The 21,487-nt window shown below is 46.6% G+C and overlaps 2 protein-coding genes and 1 non-coding gene across 3 annotated transcripts in view; 2 read left to right on the forward strand and 1 right to left on the reverse strand.

Moving 5' to 3' along the window:
• Positions 1-376: 376 nt before the first annotated feature.
• MCRIP2 (MAPK regulated corepressor interacting protein 2) lies at positions 377-13,115 on the reverse strand. The gene is made up of 4 exons (XM_015819189.2): positions 13,103-13,115; positions 2,325-2,492; positions 1,469-1,570; positions 377-766 (listed from the first exon to the last, which is right to left on the reverse strand). The coding sequence occupies exons 1-4, from the start codon at positions 13,113-13,115 to the stop codon at positions 696-698; spliced, it is 354 nt and encodes a 117-aa protein (XP_015674675.1). The 3' UTR covers positions 377-695.
• Positions 13,116-16,691: 3,576 nt separating this feature from the next.
• Positions 16,692-16,762, forward strand: TRNAG-CCC. Its single transcript has one exon. It is a non-coding gene; the product is annotated as a tRNA-Gly (tRNA).
• A 1,183-nt stretch (positions 16,763-17,945) lies between these two features.
• The window catches only part of METTL26 (methyltransferase like 26), a 6,904-nt gene continuing 3,362 nt past the window's right edge, over positions 17,946-21,487 (forward strand). The window contains exons 1-2 of the mRNA XM_015819190.1: positions 17,946-18,145; positions 19,912-20,074. Of these exons, the coding sequence (XP_015674676.1) occupies positions 17,946-18,145; positions 19,912-20,074 (363 nt within the window). The remainder of the gene's footprint in view (positions 18,146-19,911; positions 20,075-21,487) is intronic.

Below are 21,487 nucleotides of genomic sequence, written 5' to 3' on the forward strand. Positions count from 1 at the left end.
AGCCTGGAGTTCGATTCTGACCAGTTCAAGGTTGACTCAGCCTTCCATCCTTCTGAGGTCAGTAAAACGAGGACCCAGATTGTTGGGGGCCCTATGCAAACAAATGCTGACATTGTACACCGCTCAGAGAGTACCGTAAAGCATTATGGGGCAGCAGATAGAAGTCTAAATGCTCTTGCTTTTGCTGTTTCTCCAGCCTACATTGACAAAGCTGGTCTTTTGATGTTTCCCCATGGTCTGATCCTGGCAGCTCTGAATAACTGCAGCCTGCCTCTCCTTGGCATTTCACTTCCTTTTGTTTTTTGGGAGAAACGACCTTGGGGAGGGAGGCCAACCCCCACCAAAAACTCTTTTTCAACCTGCATTTGTACCGCTGACAGGATCAGCGTGTTTATTGTGAACACAGTCTAGAGACTCCGGGACCAAAATGGACTCGGTGCTGGGTGCCAGGCCCGAGGGAGGAGGAGAATGCCCCCCTCGTGCCCCCCTCTCTGGGCACCCTGGCATCCCCACAATGTATGGTCTGCAGCCTTCTTCCGGGCAATGGAGCCTCTCAGCATTTCCAAGGCCAGCTGAGCGGCAGGTCGGCCCCCACCCAATTTATTTGTCCAGTTCTTGCTGCACTCCGATGCGCCTGCGTTTTCTTAAGAGCGAATTGGAAGATTTCTCTTGTAAAGCCTCCGCTCCAGCCTTCCTTAAGAGCCATTCTTGATTTTGGCCAGGAACTGTTGAGCCCACCAATCTTCAAGGTCAATGGGGACAAAATCTGAAAAAGGGAACAGGAAAGTTAGAATTTGCAAGGCCACCCCTGCCCCCAACACACACAAAGCTGCTTAAGTGTGTTATTTCTTTTCTATCAAACCCTCGGACCCATGTTTCTCAACCTGCGCAACTTTAAAATAGGTGGTCTTCCAACTCCCAGAATGGAGCTTAATGGCTGGCTGAGGAATTCTGGGAGTTGAAGTCCACTCATTTTAAAGTTGTTCATGGTTTTCCCAGTTGCAATGTATGGCTGTGAAAGTTGGACCATAAGAAAGGCTGAGAGACAAAGAATTGAGGCCTTTGAACTCTGGTGCTGGAGAAGACTCCTGCGAGTCCCCTGGACTGCAAGGCGATCAAGCCGGTCAGTCCTAGAGGAGACCAACCCTGACTGCTCTTTAGAAGGCCAGATCCTGAAGTTGAAACTCAAGTACTTTGGCCACCTAATGAGAAGGAAGGACTCACTGGAGAAGAGCCTGATGCTGGGAAAGATGGAGGACAATAGAAGAAGGGGACGACAGAGAAGGAGGTGGCTGGATGGAGTCACTGAAGCAGTAGGCATGAGCTTCAATGGACTCCAGAAGATGGTAGAGGACTGGAAGGCCTGGTGGAACATTGTCCATGGGGTCGCGATGGGTCGGACACGACTTCGCAACTAACAACAACAACAACAACAAAGGCCTGGGAAGGAGGGGGGTTCTCTACTCACCTTTCAGTTCCGGACTGGGCATCTTCTCTGTGTATTGTATTGGGCCAGATCCACCTTCTCCCTGCTCTGGACTGTGCAGCTGCTCTTCCACTTCTTGCCAGGCTAGAAGCAGGAAGAAAAGAAAGTTCAAGGAGTTCTCGACTTACAGCTTTTCATTTAGTGACCATTCAAAGTTACAATGGCACTGAAAAAGGGGACTTATGACCATTTTTCACACGACCGTTTGCAGCGTCCCCAGGGCCACGTGATCAAAATTCAGGCGCTTGGCAATTGACTCACAGTTATGACGGTGGCAGCGTCCCGGGGGAGTCACGTGACCGCCTTTTTTGCGACCTTCTGACACGCAAAGTCAACGGGAGAAGCCAGATTCACTTAACAACGGGGAGACTAACTCATCAACTGCAGCGATTCGCTTAGCAACTGCGTCAAGCGAGATCGTAAAATGGGGCGCTTAATGTGTCTTGCTCAGCAACGGGAAATTTGGGGCACCACTGTGCTCATTATTCAAGGTTGAAATGTTGAAATGGTACCCAAGGTGAGGGATGGTCTCCCTCCATAAAAACGTGAGTCAAAAATGATGCTAACAGTCTTCTGTTTTTTTGTGTGTGTTTTTTGTCCTGCAGTTCTCTCGCTTCAGTTTATGTCCTTGACAAGAACAATGCAACGACAAACAAATTGGGGGCTCCACCAGTCTTTTGACTTCCTGCTAGAGCAGCGGTTTTCAAACTTCAACTTCCAGAATTCTTCAGCCCGCAGGCTGGGAGTTGGGGAATTCTGGGAGTTGAAGTCCACACGCTTTTTCAAGTAGCCACGTTTGAAGCCTCCTGTTCCCAGAGTCAGCCAGCAGCCAGCTTACCTTCGTACACAAACCGGACATTTTCTTCGTGAGCGACGGTGTAGTTTTCCTCTGTGGTTGTGGGGGGTGAGATCATCAATGGGGGCCTCTTTCCATTGACCCTGTTGAACACAAGCTTGGGGAGTGGGCTGCCAAGAGAAAACAGAAGATAATAGGGTTTTATTTGTGCTTTGTCAGGAATACAGCAAGGTCACATGACCACCATATAAAGATTTTTTTTTTCTAGTTTCCGATACTTTTTATTGCTTTCTGGCAAATGTCCATTTGGGGGGACTGGTTTGAACTTACGACGGCATGATTTCCTTAACCACTGCATGGTCTTACGATGACGTGATTCGCTTAACGGCCTCCATAAAAATGGTTTTAAAGTTGGGTCTGGTCATTTGTGTGCCTTGACTTATGACTATCATGACTTATGACTGAAATTACAGTCCCAATTGCGGTCATAAGTCAGGGGCTATGAGCTTGCCAAGAAAACTGAGTTGGAATGTTTTGCCCCTTAAATATAAAACTTAAAACTTAAAAATATAAAATAATATAAAACTTTCCAGGGTCTTTTCCCAGCAGTTTTATCAAATGTCTGTCAATCCTGATATGCGTTTAACTTCTAGTAATTACTACAGTTGCAATGTATGGCTGTGAAAGTTGGACCATAAGAAAGGCTGAACGCCAAAGAATTGAGGCCTTTGAACTCTGGTGCTGGAGAAGACTCCTGCGAGTCCCCTGGACTGCAAGGCGATCAAAGTGGTCAGTCCTAGAGGAGATCAACCCTGACTGCTCTTTAGAAGGCCAGATCCTGAAGTTGAAACTCAAGTACTTTGGCCACCTAATGAGAAGGAAGGACTCACTGGAGAAGAGCCTGATGCTGGGAAAGATGGAGGGCAATAGAAGAAGGGGACGACAGAGAAGGAGATGGCTGGATGGAGTCACTGAAGCAGGAGGCGTGAGCTTAAATGGACTCCAGAAGATGGTAGAGGACAGGAAGGCCTGGAGGAACGTGGTCCATGGGGTCGCGATGGGTCGGATACGACTTCGTAACTAACAACAACAACAATTACTACAGGATGTCCTCAACTTAAGACCACAATTAGCCCAAAATTTCTGTTGCTAGACAGTTAAGTGAGTTTTGCCCCATTGTATGACCTCTTTTGCCACAATTTAGCAGTTTTGGTTGCTAAATAAGGACTATTTGTACTACTTCAGTGAGCAGTGGCAGATGCTTTCTGCATTGCTGGCAAGATCATGGATGGGTTCATATACAGATAGTCCTCGACTTATAGTGATCATTCAAAGTTGCAAGCACACTGAAAAAAGGGACTTTTAAAGATTAAACATATGTTTGAATATGGTTAAAAAGAAGAGAAAAATTCTGGATATAAATGTACATTAGCCTAAGAGGGACATGCATTTTAAGTAGTATGCTATCTTATTTCTTTTTCTTCTCTTCTCTCTCTCTTTTTTTTTAAGACATGAGAAAGGTAAAAGTGTTAGGATGGCCTGTACGAGGAAAAAGACTTAAAATACTTAAGTGTAATTAACTTTGAGAAAATCTCAACCAGTAACATTGTGGGGAAAACAAACTTAAACAAGAATTTTGTAAACAGGACCTATGACGAGGGATGATCAGTTAGAAAAGAAGCTTTATATTGATGTGGTTATTATTTGCAGAAATATTAGAAAAATGCCTATAATTATTATTTATCAAAATAATAAGAATTGTATTAATTCAAGGTTGGCAAAAGAGAATATTATTGGAAGAGAAAAACAAGCAAAGCTACCATGTGGACTATATAATTATAAAAACTAATTCTTACTGATTGTTTTTAAAATATAAACCTAGACAACATACTGTTTACCAAATATTAAGGTGATTATGTTAAAAAAATCAATAAAATATATTTTTAAAAAAAGAAAAAAAGGACTTATGACCCTTTTTCACACAATTGCAGCATCCCCAGGGTTGCGTGATCAAAATTCAGACGCTTGGCAACTGACTCGTACTTATGACAGTTGTTGCAGTGTCTCGAGGTCATGTCCCAACTAGCAAAGTCCACAGGGAAGCCAAATTCACGTAACAACCGTGTTACTAACTTAACAACTGCAGCGATTCACTTAACAACTGTGGTAAGAAAAGTCGTAAAATGGGGCCAAAACATACTTGCTTAGTGATAATAATTTTGAGCTCAACTGTGGTCATATGTGAAGGGCCACCTGTAGGAAAGAACAGGAGTAAAAGGAGAAGATCCTTTTGTGTGTGTTTTATGTAACCACTCCCATTTCGCACAACAACTCAGCCCAACGATAGCGGAGGAACAAAAGAGTCATAAAGGAAGAGAGCTTCAACCATCCAAGCTAATTATTGCGCTGGCTGGTCCCAGCGACTTAACAGTCCATTTTTAATCTTTCCTAATCCCGAGTCAGATTAGTGAAAGAGCCACAATCTTTGGCACAGGATGATTGGAAGATTGCATCACCCTTCCAAGGAGAGTCTCTGTACTTAAAATCAAAAGAATCACACACCACACCGGAGCCTCTTCGCCTCCCATTCGCTACTCTAGCAGAACCATTTTGAACTGGAACGGAGCTTGCAAAAAATCCATTCGGAATTGAATTTGCAGAGCCAATCTGAATTGGAATCGCTAGCAAAACTCTGGGCGAGTCCGGATGGAAAGCGCTTGTGAGAATTTGCCCTTCCTTTCGGGAATCTGCCCAAATCCCACTGCTCAGGTTTGCACTTCAGGCCAATCCAACAGGTGTTTTTCTCTTTCCACATACAGGTCTTTGACTTTACTAGTCGAGCCCAACATTTATGTCGCTAAGCGAGACATTGGTCAAATGAGTTTTGCCCCATTTTTCAACTTTCCTTGCCACAATTGTTAAGTGAATCGCTGCAGTTCTTAAGTTAGTAACCCCGTTGTTAAGTGAATCTGCTTCCCCCTTGACTTGGCTTGTCAAAAGGTTGCAGAAGGGGATCACATGACCCCTGGGACACTGTCATAAATATGAGTCAGTTGCCAAGCATCCCAATGTAAATCACGTGACATGGGGATGTTGCAATGGTCATAAGTTTGAATTTTGATCATGTGAGCACGGGGATGCTACGATGTTTGTTAAGTCTGAAAAAAAAGGTCACCAGTCACTTTTTTCGGCCTTCGTAAATTCGAATTATCACTGAATGAACTACTTTAAGTTGAGGACTATCTATATTGGTGCAAACGAGAACTTTAACAAGCAAGCGTAAGATTTCAGCCTACATTGGCATTTCTCACAATCTGACCTCTTTAAGTCTGAACTGTCATTCAATGAACAGATAGTCGAGGATTATCTGTACTCCTTGAATGAAGAAGCAAGACTAATTCTACTCCTCTTACTACTAATAGTTGTCCTTTTGTTCAAGAATATGCAAGTCACTTATCTAGAATGTGGTTCTGGACTTTGTCCCAGTTTCTAAGTTCTCCGGGGCAGGAGTCCAACGGCATATGACCCAGATTCTCCCACCTGATGGCACTTCCACAACATCAAGCACGTCACATGGTGTTTACTCATTCTTCCCAACCCCTCCTCCTTCCCCCCCCCCCGTGTCCCATCCAGGCCCTCTCCCAAATTCTCTTTGCAACTGGACACACATTTTTCCAAGGTCAGTAGAACAAACAGTCATTGTAAAACTGGCCAACACCGAAGCTGAAAGAGACACAACATTTGGGAATTGAGGCAGCACAAGTTCTGATCAGAGGTGATCAATGTGCACCTATGTTTAGGTGTGTCCGGCTTCACTCTGGCGCCTTCCTGGGCCAAATTATATATTTTATTAAATACACTTTGAGATAAAAGCGTTTCTTCAGGGGAAGAAAAAGTTTCAAAGAAGGAATTGCCCTGTTTTCTGTCCCTTTCACATGCCTAAAAATTGCAGTGTCTAGATATCACTTTTTCCCCTCCACTCCATGAGGTCTAGAATCTTGTGCAAAAATAGAAAGAGGAAACTTGGGGGTTCTGTGCAAGCTACCACTTGAACAAAGTATCATACAGTGGTACCATCATCTTAATATTGCATTAAGCTGTGATTGCTTAAACACACCACACCTGCAGAACGCACACAAAGCACTAAGACATATCATGGATTAATGGCTCACAGTTACTAGGCTTATATGACAGAAATTAGACAATCACCTTAGTTTTTTTGTTGTACCAATTCAGCCCATAGGGTTTCTATGTAGTCCAGCATATTCTTACCAATGTAGACACCTAAAGAAAACTATGATTCCCTTAACCATGATCAAGCCTATCCTTCAAATGCAGCCAAATGAATTTATATACGATCCTCAACCATAAAGTGCTGTTGATGGCAAAATGTAATTTCTCCCTAGTTTTCACCTCTAATGCAGAATTACAAATTATTCTCTGGCTTAGGATTTTGGTTTTAGAGGATGGGGCACTTTGCTGTCCCCTGGGTTAGTCAATGCTTCAGTGAACTCTTCCTAGCCAGAAAATGGGTTAATTTTGTTACATCATTTAACATGTGTTGTGCAAACTGCACCTATTAAGTCAAGAGAGTTTTATGAAGCAGTTTTCTGGACTCTTGCTACATAAGTAAACAAGCAGGGCAATAAATTATATAGACCAAAAGGAAGATAACTTTGTCAATGGGATGCTGAGTATCTTCCAAGTAGGTGGATACCTTCACGGTCTTGCGCAATTCTTTTATTTCAGCAAAGCTGGTCACAGCGATCAACAACGGATTTCATTTTCAACAGTTCAGCTATGGGGAGGTCTAGTTCTGCCTTTGGCATAAAGCCAGTTTGGGTGAGCTTGGGCCAGCCACTTTCTCTCAGCCCTAGGAAGGAGGCAATGGCAAACCATTTCTGAAAAACCTGTCCAAGAAAACTGCAGGGACTTGTCCAGACCAGGGCTTTTCAACCAGTGGTACGGGTACCACCTGTGGTACACTGGCACCTGGCAGGTGGTACGCCACCATCCTAGAAAAGTGGTAGCGGGGGAGGGGAATGAGCTGAACCGGTGGCAGCACCGCACAAGCCTGAGCGAGAGACGGCTGGAGCTGCAGGGCTGTCAGGGCTCAGTGGAAGCGCCAGGATCAGTGCCAGGCTCCAGCTGATCAGCACTTCAGGGCTGTCAGGGCTCAGTGGAAGCGCCAGGATCAGTGCCAGGCTCCAGCTGGAGCTCGGCGCTGATCCTGGCACTTCGGCTGAGCCCAGAAGAAGCACCGATCAGCTGGAATGTTGCAGCATCTCCAGGGTCTTGTGATTTACATTCAGATGCTTGGCAACTGATTCATTTTTATGACGGTCACAGTGTCATGTGAAGTGACCAAAACCTGCTGCAACCACCCAGCAGACGGGGGGAATAAAAACCAAATGTCCCCCTCACCCCACCCTGCCAATCCTCAACAGAAATGCTCACAACAATGAAAACCTCGGACAGGAGGAAGAGCGCAGCCGGGCGGGCAGGCAGGTACCTTGCTCGACTGTGGCTGGGCGGGCACTTTTTTCAGTGCCACTGTAACTTCGGACAGTCACTAAGTGAACTGTTGTAAGTCGAGGACTTCCTGTACTTGATGACCAAAAAAAAAAAAGGAAAAAAGTGATAAAAGTTTTTGACCCCTTGCTAGGCGACTGGTGGTACTCGGATGTTGCCATATCCTAAAAGTGGTACAATGAGTGAAAAGGTTGAAAAGCCCTGGTCCAGACAATCTCCGAGAATCGAACGGAAGGGGGGGGGGGGAGCATACAATGGCTGGGTTTGCAAGTATCCAACCAGCCAGAAACAAACTAAACAAAGACTGACTGGGCTTCAAGTAATGTGTGACACAAAGTAATAACTTTGCTTTGTAACCCAAAGGCTTTTCTAAACGCTGGGAAACATTGTCTGCTATTTCAGGGCCCTTTGAGGTGTGGAGAAAGGATTTTAACCTCAACTTACCACCACCTTTGAGCCCAAATTTTATAAGCGAGTTTTGCCCCATTTTACGACTTTTCTTGTCACCGTTGTTAAGGGAAGCACTGCAGTTGTTAAATTAGTAACACGGTGGTTAAGTGAATCTGGTTCACTGTGCTTGTCAGAAGGTCGCAAAAGAGGATCGTGTGATTCCTGGACACCACCACCGTCATAAATGTGAGTCAGTTGTCAAGCATCCGAATGTAAAAATCACGTGACCCTGGGGAGGCTGCAATGGTCATTAAGGGTGAAAAATTGTCATAAGTCACTATTTTCAGTGCCGTTGCAACTTCAGTCACTAAATGAACTGTTGTACAGTACAGTACAGTACAGTACAGCATTACAATTGCACAATCAAAATTAAAGACTAATGCTGTTGTGTAATGAAAATGGCAGTATCAGATGAACTCAAGGGCGGATCCATGTCTTACTACAAACAAGTCTACCCATACCTATAGTTTAATACACGATACGCTATAATTTATCCCAGATTACCCAATGCATAACTGTTGTGTTTGTTGACCCAAGAATGCCCAAAGAAGTGAACAATTAATATTATGCTGGTGTCTATGATCTACTTCAGGAATTTTCAAACATTTTTCAGGCTGCAGAACTTGTTTAAAATACAAATAGACAAGCGGAGGTTTCCTAGATTAAAGACGTGAAGCTTGTAATTTGTACAGAAAGTCCTCAAATTACAACCACTCGTTTAGCGACTGTTCAAAGTTACAACGGCACTGAACAAAGTGGCTGGCAACCAGTCTTTGCCCCTAAGATCGTTGCAGCCATCCTCACAGTGATGTGATCAAAATTCAAGCGTTTGGGAACCAGAATATATTTACGATGGTTGCAGCATTCTGGGGGTCATGTGACACACACACACCCTTTTGCCACCTGGCTTCCAACAAGCAAAGTCAATGCAGGAAGCTGGATCTGCTTTACAACAGCGGATCCATTTAATGGATCTGCTTTACAACAGCGGATCCATTTAATGACGGTAGTGGTTCACTTACCAGCAGAAAGGGTTGTAAAATCAGGCACGACTCATTTAACAGCAGCTTTGCTTAGCAATGGAAATTCTGATCCCAATTGCAGTCATAACTTGAGGACTATTTGTACAAAATGGGCCACGTTTGAGTAAAAAACAATTTTTCACTCTTAGTCCTTCAGAGCTCACCAGTTCCAACAAACGCTATTTCCGAAACTTTTCCGAAACTTAGCACAACAGACTGAATAGTAAAGATTGCATTTCTACTGTAGGCTGGATTATAAACTATTCAACTCCAGTTTAGTGCGTCCTGTGAATCCAAGCAGGATAACATGAAACCCAAGGGTTGATGCATGTTTGAACCAAAGACCTCTGCAGAGGTACATAGTAATCAACCATCCAACTAGTACCGTCTAGTCTCGTGGACTAGACTCCCAGGATTCCCCAGCCAGTGTCTAACACATCTTACAAGCTGTCAAGGTTGAAAAACACTAAGTCTAGATGCAGGCTGGGGAATTCTGGGAGTTGAAGTCCACCCAATCTTAAACTTAGGAGCCCTGATGGCGCAGTGCTTAGAATGCAGTACTGCAGGCTACTTCTGCTGACTGCCGGCTGCCGGCAGTTCGATTCCTGACCGGCTCAAGGTTGACTCAGCTTTCCGTCCTTTCCGAGATCGGTAAAATGAGGACCCAGATTGTTGGGGGCAAAGTACTGACTCTGTAAACCGCTTAGAGAGGGCTGTAAAGCACGGTGAAGGGGTATATAAGTCTAAGTCAGGGGTAGGAACCTTGGCTCTTTTATGACTCGTGGACTTCAACTCCTAGAATTCCTGAGCCAGCGTGGCTCAGCTTGGAAACCTCTCCATTTCTCCTCAGCATGGCTGGCTCAGGAATTCTGGGAGTTGAAGTCCACGAGTCATAAAAGAGCCCAGGTTGCCTACCCCTGAACTAAGGTTTGACTACTTGCTTCAAGGCTCTTGCCCACCATCCTGCCCCAAGCACCAATACAAGCCTGAACTTGCTGTTGTTCAACATTTGCTACTCCCTCTGTTGAATAAGCTTTCTCAATGAACTCGCTCCCTGGAAACCGGCTACCTTATATTCCTTCCACAAGTATGTTGCTCAGTAAGACGTAGTCAGATAGTTACCCACAGCAATCATCAGCAACTCTTAGGGACATACCCTTTGAAATCAGCAGCTACTCAGAGTTTTTAAGAAGAGATTGGGCAACCACTTGTCTGAAATGGTCTAGGGCAGGGGGGTAGGCAACCTTGACTCTTTCATGACGCGTGGACTTCAACTCCCAGAATTCCTGAGCCAGCCATGCTGAGGGGAAAGGGAGAGGTTTCCAAGCTGAGCCAGGCTGGCTCAGGAATTCTGGGAGTTGAAGTCCACGAGTCATAAAAGAGCCAAGGTTGCCTACCCCTGGCCCAAGTGCTGTTGCTATTGCTATTAACTTTGACAACATCCCTCTTTCTCCATCCGGGAGGGTTTTCCAAGCCAAGCTCTCCAGACAAGCAAAGGCCGAGTGTGGCAAGGCACCCGAAAGTGTGCAAAAGAGTGCAAAACAGCCCCAGCCACCCAGTGCTCAGCACCTTCTCCCCACCCGAGGAAGGCCAGCATTCAACAGGTTTAGCATGCCTCCTTCATACTCCTGCACCACCCTGCAGCCTCCCCCCCAACTCCTCTGCCTTGGCCTTCTCTGTCTACTCTAGGGCAAAGGCACCCCCCTCCGCCCCCCTCCCACCTCGTGACGTCCTTTGACGTCACTTGCATACTCCCCCTCGCCCCCCCCCGGCAGGAGATTCCCCTCCCTCCGGCGCGCACGTGCGGGCGGGCGCCTCCCCACCGGGGTTGTCCTTGCAGCCACGTGGCTCGGGGGGAGGGTGGGGGGCGACAGCGGCCGCCCGGCGGGGGCAAAGGGGGGGCGGGTAACCCCGCTCCTCCTCGCCCCCCCGCCCCCACCTCCCTCCCTCCCCCCGCCCCTTGGGAGCCATGTGGCCACAAGGACAGCNACCTAAAATCCCTACCTAAAATCCTCCCTAGGTCAGGCCCGCTTGCTGGAAAAGCCATGTCTTGAGGGCGCGGCGGAAAGTAAGGAGATCCGGAATCATCCGGATCTCGGGGGGGAGTTCGTTCCAGAGGGTGGGGGCACCCACAGAGAAGGCCCTCCCCCTGGGGGTCGCCAGCCTACATTGCTTGGCCGACGGCACCATGAGGAGGCCCGCTCTGTGGGAGCGTACCGGTCTGTGGGAGGGAATCTGTGGCAGAAGGCGGTCTCGGAGGTAACCAGGTCCAATGCCATGGAGCGCTTTAAAGGTGGTAACTAACACCTTAAAGCGCACCCGGAAGACCACTGGTAACCAATGCAGCTCGCGCAGCAGCGGTGTTATATGGGAGCGACGAGTCCCTCCCAACACCGCCCGCGCGGCCGCATTCTGGACCAGTTGAAGTCTCCGGGTGCTCCTCAAAGGGAGCCCCATGTAGAGAGCATTACAGTAGTCCAGGCGAGAGGTGACGAGAGCATGAGTGACTGTGCGCAAGGCGTCCCGGTCCAGGGGGGGGGAGAGAGTCAGATTCACTTAACTGTGTTACTGATTTAACACCTGCAGTGATTCACTTAACAATTGTGGCAAGCAAGGTCATAAAATTGGGCAGAACTGACTGAACACTTAGCCACAGAAATTTTGGCCGTAAGTCGAGGACTACCTGTGCTTGTAGGGATCTCTCCTGCTCTCTCTCTCCCCCGCCTGTGAGAATCAAGAGGGCATCCAACATGCAGCTACTGACGCGTGCAAACTCCTCCCTGTCTTGTTGACGTCCCCAAGTTGCATTCAGACGAACTGGCTGCAGAATTCGAGGCAGCCCCCTGCAAATGTCATCCTTGAGTTGTTGTTCCTGCGTTGCAGAAACCGGAAAACCACTGCCTATGATGGGCATCTACTGGGAGACCAGTTGGTTGGCCATTTTGAGCAGATTGCTGGATGAGATGATGTAGACTCTCTTGTTCGAGCAACGGGTTGGACTAGATGACCTCCAAGGTCTCTTCCAACTCTGTTATTCTACGTTCAAGCAGGACATGACTTTGCTACCCTTTAGCGGAGCGTTTCTCAACCTCGGAATTTTAAGAAGGGTGGACTTCAACTCCCAGAATTCCCCCAGACAACTTTAACATGTGTGGGTGGACATCAACTCCCAGAATTTTCCCAGCCACAATGCTGGCTAGGGAATTCTGGGAATTGAAGTCCTCACATTTTAAAGTTGCCGAAATTGAAAAACACTGCTATAATAGACCCCGGGGTTATCCCTCCCTCCAAACCAGGAGATCTTGGTTAAATGAAATGTCTCAAATCCTCTGATCCGCCTGAAGTGTGCATCTCCTCCTGTGGTGGGGCCTGAGCTACTATCCCCTCATTCTTTCTACATGTGCAAAGAATGTGGAATTATCTTAACTCAAGGAGCCACTTTTATGACAGAGTTATGCTCCGTTGCATTGTTTCTCAACCTTGGCAACTTGAGAGTGCTGGCTGGGGAATTCTGGGAATTGAAGTCCAAGACCTTTTTCAAGTTGTCAAGATTGAGGAACACTCCTCCATTGATTGCAAAGTGCACGTAAGAAAACAAAAGATATATAATGGCAAATAATATATATATAAATGTATGCGTATAAGTAATATATACGTTTTGCATTTTCATATTAATAAAGAGTGCTTATAAATTTTAATGCATTATGTTTTACGTTCTGCGTTTATTTTTTTAATATTTATACCTTATATAATTTTGTGAAATGAGTAGTTTATAAAGCTTGTAAATAAGTACATAGTTTCATTTATGAACCATACCGAAACCTACCATTGTTGTGATCTCTAAACCAAAGAAAAACATGAGTCTTTCCCCCCCCTTTTTTAGAAGTATGTTTTATTCTACTTCTTTATTTATTTATTCCATTTATATGGTCGCCCATTTCACATACATGACTGGGCCGCCAAAACATTAACATAACAAATAACTACATGAAAGGAAAAAGAAAGTGAAAAAGAACATTTACAATTGTCATAAAATTTAAAATTCACTATTATTAATTGAATTAAATATATCCACTAGGCTCATTGTATCGTACTAAGAAGTTGTCAAAAAGCAAACTTCTGGGTTTAACGGAAAAGTTTGGGACTTGGTTATATATGTTGACGGCAGCAAGATTACGCACAAAAATGGAAAGATACTTTGAGTCCCACAATGGATGAATGGTTGTAAAAGTTAACAGAGATGGCCCAATTGAATGCTTTCATTAAATAAATAAAAAATGTTTGTTCCTACTTGGAATCTGCTTCTGGACTTTGTGCTTGAAAAAAAAATGAAACTTTGATTTTGGGGGTTTTAACCGATTAATACGTTTGTTGTTATAAAAATGGCTAGTTTGTATTATGCAAAAGTAAAAAGTTGAGGTTTGATGCTAATTATCTTATTCAACTGCACCCAAGGGAATTGAATGTCAGTGCCTTTTCTTTCTCTCCCCCCCCTTGCCCCATGCTTTCCCCTTCTCTTTCTCCTCCCCTTTTCCTACTCTTTCCTTTTGCCTTTTTGCATTATGTATTATAAGCTAATAAATTGAAAAGAATTAAAAAAAGAAATTGTGGAAAACTGCTACAAAACCACGCCTTATGATCCTCCAGGCGGATGCACAGGATCGGTTCCCTTCTCCAAAGAGACCCAAAGTTATACGGGTGACCTTGAGAATTCCAACTCCATGAACTAGGCAGAACACTTCCGTCACGGGGAGGGAGGGCTGGACGTCTTTGGTCGTGTGCCCTCTAGTGAGCACCAGTTACCAGTCCAGCCCAATGATTTACCGTAGCTCCAGAATCCAAGTTGCACAGAATAGAACAGAACAGAACAGAATAGAATAGAATTAGGAAGAGAAGAACAGAACAGAACAGAACAGAATAGAATAGAATAGAATTAGAAATAGAAATAGAAATAGAAATAGAAATAGAAATAGAAATAGAAATAGAAATAGAAATAGAAATAGAATTAATAGAATAGAATAGAATTAGGAAGAGAAGAGTAGAATAGAATAGAATAGAATTAGGAAGAGAAGAAAAGAGAAGAGAATTAGGAAGAGAAGAATAGAATAGAATAGAATTAGGAATAGAAGAGAAGAGAAGAGAAGAGAAGAGAATAAGTTTATAAAAATAATAAAGGTGGGATAAAAATCTAAATAATAAAAAAACTAATTTGGGGAGAAATTTAAATTTCTCCTTGCAGCTACCCTACCTCTCTTGCCTTCTAGTAAAGCTGTTGTTTCTTCATTTTGCAGAAGCTAATAATAGGAATGGATGCAAAGGAGCTTTTTAATTTTTACGATCCCTCATCTTTCATCTAACTGTAGACTTTGAGATTGAGGCCCCTTCTTTCAAAAACCAAAGTAGTCAATGTTTTTAAAACAGATCTTATCAAAGGATTTACAAAGAACATAAAAACATACACACAAACTACAAAAAGCAGGAAAGAGAAAAAAAAGGAGAGGGAGGGAGGGAGGGAGGGAGAGAAAGAAGAGAGAGAAAGAAGAGAAAGAAAGGAGGAAGGAAGGAAGAAAGGAAAGGGAAAGAAAAAGAAAGAAAGAAACAAAAGAAAGGGGAAGGAAGGAAGGAAAGAAAGAGAGAGAGAGAAAGAAAAAAAGAAAGATGTACTCAGTGATTAATACCATGGCACATCCAGTTTCTAAGCAACAATACTGCAGGGATTCAATTTCACCCTTGCATTTGCTGCAGGGAATAATACAAACCAGCTTACTTTAAAAAGGGTTGAAAAATTCTTAGGTTAATAAACCCAGGAAGCCTTTTGAGTGCTAAGGAAACACTGTAACTCCATTCCAAAAACTGCAACACAGCCACAACTCCAGAACATGTTCCTTAATTATAAATAAATAAAGATACGTGTTTGAAAAATGTTTCCTCGGAGAGATCTGTGGCGTTCCGTCCTTAAAACGCACCCTCTGGGTGTGCAAAGTCCGTGCCCTGCTGCAAACCCATCTTGCTTAAGTTAAGGATTGACCTACAAATGGATTTAATGTCTGGGTCATAGGTGAGAAGAATTGTGCTGGAAGATTATCTCGGGGAATGGACAGGCTCTGCTTGAAGCCGGGCACATCTGCGCCTCTTCATCGTTCTGTTTTGCGGCAAGATAAAATGAATCCAAGACATCACACAAACTGTTTTTTTTTTATTATGGATGATCCTCGACTTACAACCACAGTTGGGAGCAGAACTGCAATGGTTCCCATCCCCAGCCAGCATGCTTTGTTGTTGTTGCTGTTGTTAGTTGCGAAGTCGTGTCCAACCCATCGCGACCCCATGGACAACGTTCCTCCAGGCCTTCCTGTCCTCTACCATCTTCTGGAGTCCATTGAAGCTCACGCCTCCTGCTTCAGTGACTCCATCCAGCCACCTCCATCTCTGTCGTCCCCTTCTTCTATTGCCCTCAATCTTTCCCAGCATCAGGCTCTTCTCCAGTGAGTCCTTCCTTCTCATTAGGTGGCCAAAGTACTTGAGTTTCAACTTCAGGATCTGGCCTTCTAAAGAGCAGTCAGGGTTGATCTCCTCTAGGACTGACCGGTTCGATCCCCTTGCAGTCCAGGGAACTCGCAGGAGTCTTCTCCAGCACCAGAGTTCAAAGGCCTCCATTCTTTGGCACTCAGCCTTTCTTGTGGTCCAACTTTCACAGCCATACATTGCAACTGGGAAAACCATGGCCTTGACTATACACACTTTTGTTGGCAGGGTGATGTCTCTGCTTTTTAGTATGCTGTCTAGATTTGCCATAGCTTTCCTCCCCAGGAGCAAGCGTCTTTTAATTTCTTGGCTGCAGTCCCCCATCTGTGGTGATCTTGGAGCCCAGGAAGATAAAATCTGTCACTTCCTCCATTTCTTCCCCATCTATTTGCCAGGAACTGAGAGGGCCGGATGCCATGATCTTGGTTTTCTTAATGTTGAGTTTCAAGCCAACTTTTGCACTCTCCTTCTTCACCCACATCAAGAGGCTCTTTCATTCCTCTTCACTTTCTGCCATTAGAGTGGTATCGTCTGCATATCTTAGGTTGTTGATATTTCTCCCTGCAATCGTAATTCCAATTTTTGATTCATCTAGCTCTGCCTTTCTCATGATGTGCTCTGCATATAAGTTAGCCACCCCAATTCTGCTCCCAACTGTCTCCTGGGGAATTCTGGCCCTTCCACCCCCACCCCCACCCCAGTTCAGGGTTGAAAAATGCAGCCTCTGGGCGAAGTCCTTTGACGCCTTGCAAGCATCCATTCCTGCCTTATTCAAGCTGCAGGGCATCGCTGCCTTTGATTTAATTGCAGGACAATGGGAGGAGAGGCCGCCCGCGAATTTCAAAAGGGTTTTAGCAAACCCGGGTTCCGTCAGCCGACCGCGCCGCTGGTGTAGTGGTATCATGCAAGATTCCCATTCTTGCGACCCGGGTTCGATTCCCGGGCGGCGCACAAGCTCTCCCCCTTTTTTTAAAAAAAAACAAAAAACCTTTGCAAAATCTTCCTTCTTTGCACAGCGCAATGCAGCACCGCCTTTCCCCTCTTCCGCATTCCCACGCATTCGCTCCCTCCCCTTGCAAAACACGTGCAAATTTCACAGGCGGTTTCCTTTGGTGTTCCTGCAGCCCACCCCTTTGGTTGTTTTGGGGTTTGTTTGTTTGTAATAAAGCTTTTGTAAGAAAAGGGCTTTCTCCTGCAGGCTTCAGAGAGTGCTTCCCTTGGAACAAGCCTCCCCGCTCTGGCCAAGAATGCCAAAGCCTCCTGAGGACTAGCGCCTTGGCTTCTGAGTCCCACACTCCCATTGCAGCCCCCTGGCTGGTTTTTTTGCTTTTGTTTTTAAAGGAAAGACTAGAGGCATTGATAAGGCTAGTCCCCACGGCATAGATTAGGGCGAGGGGGACGCTTCGTTCTCGGAGCTTGCGGGTTAGTTTCCAAACGTTTCGTTACCAGGCTAGGTAACATCTTCAGCTTTTAGGGGAGGTCGGTGCTCTTCTGTTTATAAGGGTCAGCGGGTCTTGCGATGCTACAGATTGTGGCCACTATTGCATAGCTTAGGGCAGGGGTAGGCGACCTGGGCTCTTTTAGGACTGGTGGACTTCAACTCCCAGAATTCCTGAGCTCAGGAATTCTGGGAGTTGAAGTCCACCAGTCCTAAAAGAGCCCAGGTCGCCTACCCCTGGATTAGGGAGCAATGGGAAGTGGGGGCGTTTCTTCCACCACCCCCCTCCTCCTCCATCCCACCCCCCCCAGAAACGGAAAACCAGGACCCGCCCCTTCAGAGCCAGCCAGTAATCACCGGGGAGGGTCCTCGCCGCACTCCCTTCTGGGAAGTGTAGTCTTTCCTGCTTGGCGTGCGTCCGTTGCAAGGCAAGGCAAGGCAAGGCAAGGCAAGGCAAGGTGGGCGAGAACCGCCGCTTGGGTGCCCCCCCCCAGGCTGGTGACCCCGCTTTCTCCAGCCGTCCTCGGCGCTTGGAGGCGCGCAGCCCTCGTTTCCTGCGCCCGATCCCTGCCGGACTGCGCTGGGCTGGGCTGGGGGGCTGCCCAAAGCCGGGGGGAGCGGTCGTGGGCGTCGGGAGACCCGGCTGCGCCCCCGGCTCAGCAGCCCCGCTTCTTCCTCCCCCCCCCCCCGGCAGCCATGAACAGGGGCTTCGGCTCGGCGGCGGATCGCAACAAGGAGCCCATCCTGGCCGTCCTGCGGGGCTACGTGGGCGCCCAGCCCCGCCTGCAGGTGCTGGAGGTGGCCTCGGGCTGCGGGGTGCACGCGGCGCACTGCGCCCGAGCGCTGCCCAACCTGGAGTGGCAGCCTTCCGACGTGGACCCCCAAGCCCTGGCCAGGTGAGGAGGGGCTTGGGAGGGGGGGAGCTTTAAGCGGGGGGGGGGGAGAAGCCCCCCCACCCACACCTCTGCATCCCCTGCCTGGCCTCCAGTGCTGGTGGGCTTCTCCAGCAAGGCAGCCCTGGTCTGCACACGCGCCCCTCTGGCTCCTCTTGCCGTTGGCCCGGGGTGAGGAAGGGGAGAATCCCCCCCCTTTCGAAATCTTTCAAGCCTTGGGGGCTCTCTGAGCTGGTGGGTGGGCTTGCAGAGGTTTCGGGAACCCCCCGGAGAAGACCCGTCAGGTGTTGCTCCCCGGTAATAATAATAATAATAATAATAATGATGATGATGATGATGATGATGATGATGATGATGATGATGATGATGATGATAAAGTTGGAAGGGACCTTGGAGGTCATCTAATCCAACCCCCTGCTCAGGCAGGAAACCCTAGACCAGTGATTCTCAACCTTGACAATTTTAAGGCATGTGGACTTCAACTCCCAGAATTCCACAGCCAGCAATGCTGGCTGTGGAATTCTGGGAGTTGAAGACCACATGCCTTAAAATTGTCAAGGTTGAGAAACACTGCCCTAGACCATTTCGGACAAATGGCTGTCCAGTTTCTTCTTAAAAACTTCCAGTGTTGGCGTGTTCACCGCTTCTGGAGGCAGGTTGTTCCACTGGTTAATTGTTCTGACTGTCAGGAAGTTTCTCCTTAGTTCTAGGTTGCTTCTCTCCTTGGTTAGTTTCCATCCGTTGCTTCTTGTCCTGCCTTCAGGCGCCTTGGAGAATAGCTTGACTTCCTCTTCTTTGGGGCAGCCCCTGAGATACTGGAAGGCTGCTATCAGGTCCCCCCTCGTCCTTCTCTTCATTAAACTAGACATACCCAATTCCAGCAACCGTTCCTTATATGTTTTAGCCTCCAGTCCCCTAATCATCTTTGTTGCTCTTCTCTGGACTCTTTGCCCTGCCAAAGTTGGTGGGATGCGTGGGCTTCTCCTTTGGGATTCTTTGATTACTGGGGTTTTTGGGGGGGCGGGCGAGCGAGCTTGGTGGCTTTCTTGCAGATGTTTCATTAGCAGTGCTGATGATGTTACCTAGTTTGGTCATGAAACGTCTGCAAGAAAACCACCAAGCTCAGAGAGCACCAAGGACTCCACAGTCCTCCTCTTCCCATCCTCCTCTTCCTCTTCCTCTTCCTCCCTTCTGTTCTACTCCATAAACCCACTCCCTTCTAGCACTGATGATGTTACCTAGTTTGGTCATGAAACGTCTGCAAGCTCAAAGAGCACCAAGGATCCCACAATTCAACCCTTACAAATACTCTTTTCTATCACGGTTTACTAGATTATTTGAAAGAGGGATGGAAAGGAGAACCAACCTGCTTTTAGGTTTTGGAGATGGGTCAGTTTCAGAAACACTTCTTCTTAAGCCATTAAGTGCTTTCCTTCAAAGAGGAATAATAAATGCAGAACTCTGATGGGAGAATGTTACCCAAACTCCAAGGGGAATGGTAATCACTCTGAATGGAGGAAGTCAAGTGACATGTCAGGTCAACCTGCCTTGCATTGCTTGGCTTGCCGTTATTAACTCAGAAGTCCATCTCTCTGGTCCTTCTCCTGAAGGAGATCTGGGTCTACCCAGCCATAACTTGCTTCGGTGGAGAAATACCCCCTCCCAAATATTTACTGCCCACATTTCCAACCTAGAGATTCCACCAACGTCTTCTGCAACATGGTGGGACCGGTCAACGGATTCTCTTTTCTCTCTCTCTCTCTTCGTAGCATCTCGGCGTTTATCAAAACACTCCACCTCTCAAACGTGAAACCGCCCATCTACCTGGACTCATCTCAGAGCTGGGAGACCTGGGGAGGTCTGCGTCCCAACTCTTTGGATCTCATCGTCAACATCAACATGATTCATATCTCAGAAATGAAGTGTACCCAGGTGAGGAGACTGGACTTTCAAAGTTGCTCAATCCCTTTTGGCTCGCTGGGATTTGTGCCGGAGTTCAGCTGGTTTCGCTCTGGTGATCTCCAGATTAGGCTACTGCACTGTAGAATAATAGAATAACGGAGCTGGAAGGGGCCTTGGAGGTCTTCTAGTCCGACCCCCTGCTCCAACAGGGACTCTCCAGAAGAGTGTTTCAGAGTTTGGCAACTTTAAGAGGTGTGGACTTCAACTCCCAGAATTCCAGAGCCAACAGGCTGGTTGGGGAATTCTGGGAGTTAAAGTCCACATGTCTTAAGAGTTCAAGGCTGAGAAACACCAAAGTCCACACCTCTTAAAACATGCTGCCTAGGAAATTACGGAAACTGAAGTCCACAACTCTTAGAATTGTCAAAATTGAAGATCCCTGAAGTCCACCCATCTTAAAGCTTGTTGGATGAGGAATTCTGGGAGTTGAAGTCCACACATCTTAGATTTGTCAAGGGCAAAAAGATATCAGAAATCTGGTAGCACTTTTTCCGATGATCAAATTCTGTTCAAAGGAAGTTTGCCTCATCAGCTGCTAAGAAAAATCTGGGGCCAAACCTCTTGAGTTTTTGCTATGTAGACTGACAGGGCTCTCCTCTTACAATTTAATTTAAGCTTTGTTTTAACCAACTTAATTGTGGGGAAGTTTGATGTCACAGTTAAGGCACCAGGCTGGGAACTGGGAGTTGGTGAGTTCTGGTCCCACCTTAGGCATGAAAGCCAGTTGGGTGACTTTGGGCCAATCACCAGGAGACAGGGAGTTCTAGTCCTGCCTTAGCCATGAAAGCTATCTGGGTGACTTTGGGCCAATCACCAGGAGACGGAGAGTTCTAGTCCTGCCTTAGGCATGAAAGCCAGCTGGGTGGCTCTGGGCCAATCACCAGGAGACCGGGAGTTCTAGTCCTAACTTAGCCATGAAAGCCAGCTGGGTGACTTTGGGCCAATCACCAGGAGACGGGGAGTTCTAGTCCTGCCTTAGCCATGAAAGCTATCTGGGTGACTTTGGGCCAATCACCAGGAGACGGGGAGTTCTAGTCCTGCCTTAGGCATGAAAGCCAGCTGGGTGGCTCTGGGCCAATCACCAGGAGACCGGGAGTTCTAGTCCTAACTTAGCCATGAAAGCCAGCTGGGTGACTTTGGGCCAATCACCAGGAGACGGGGAGTTCTAGTCCTGTTTTAGGCATGAAAATCATCTGGGTGACCTTACATCACCTCTCAGCTCTAGGAAGGAGGCAATTGCATACTTAATGACCCCAGCAAAAACTATCATAAAATTGAGCACAACAGCTGCCTCACTTAGCCACTGAAGTCCTGGTCCCAATTGTCGTAAGTTGAGGACTACCTGAATAAGTGCTTTGCTTTGAACCATGTCATATTTATTTC

The sequence above is a fragment of the Protobothrops mucrosquamatus genome, unplaced genomic scaffold (assembly GCF_001527695.2).
Source record: "Protobothrops mucrosquamatus isolate PMUCROS unplaced genomic scaffold, P.Mucros_1.0 scaffold873, whole genome shotgun sequence".
In the NCBI taxonomy this organism is placed as follows: Eukaryota; Metazoa; Chordata; class Lepidosauria; order Squamata; family Viperidae; genus Protobothrops; species Protobothrops mucrosquamatus.

Excerpts from the sequence above, each read along its gene's own strand:
- MCRIP2 (XM_015819189.2), bottom strand. Across the intron at positions 1,571-2,324 it reads TGTCCGGTTTGTGTACGAAG|CCTGGCAAGAAGTGGAAGAG; the intron begins GTAAGCTGGCTG and ends TCCTGCTTCTAG. Across the intron at positions 767-1,468 it reads GCCCAGTCCGGAACTGAAAG|ATTTTGTCCCCATTGACCTT; the intron begins GTGAGTAGAGAA and ends TCCCTTTTTCAG.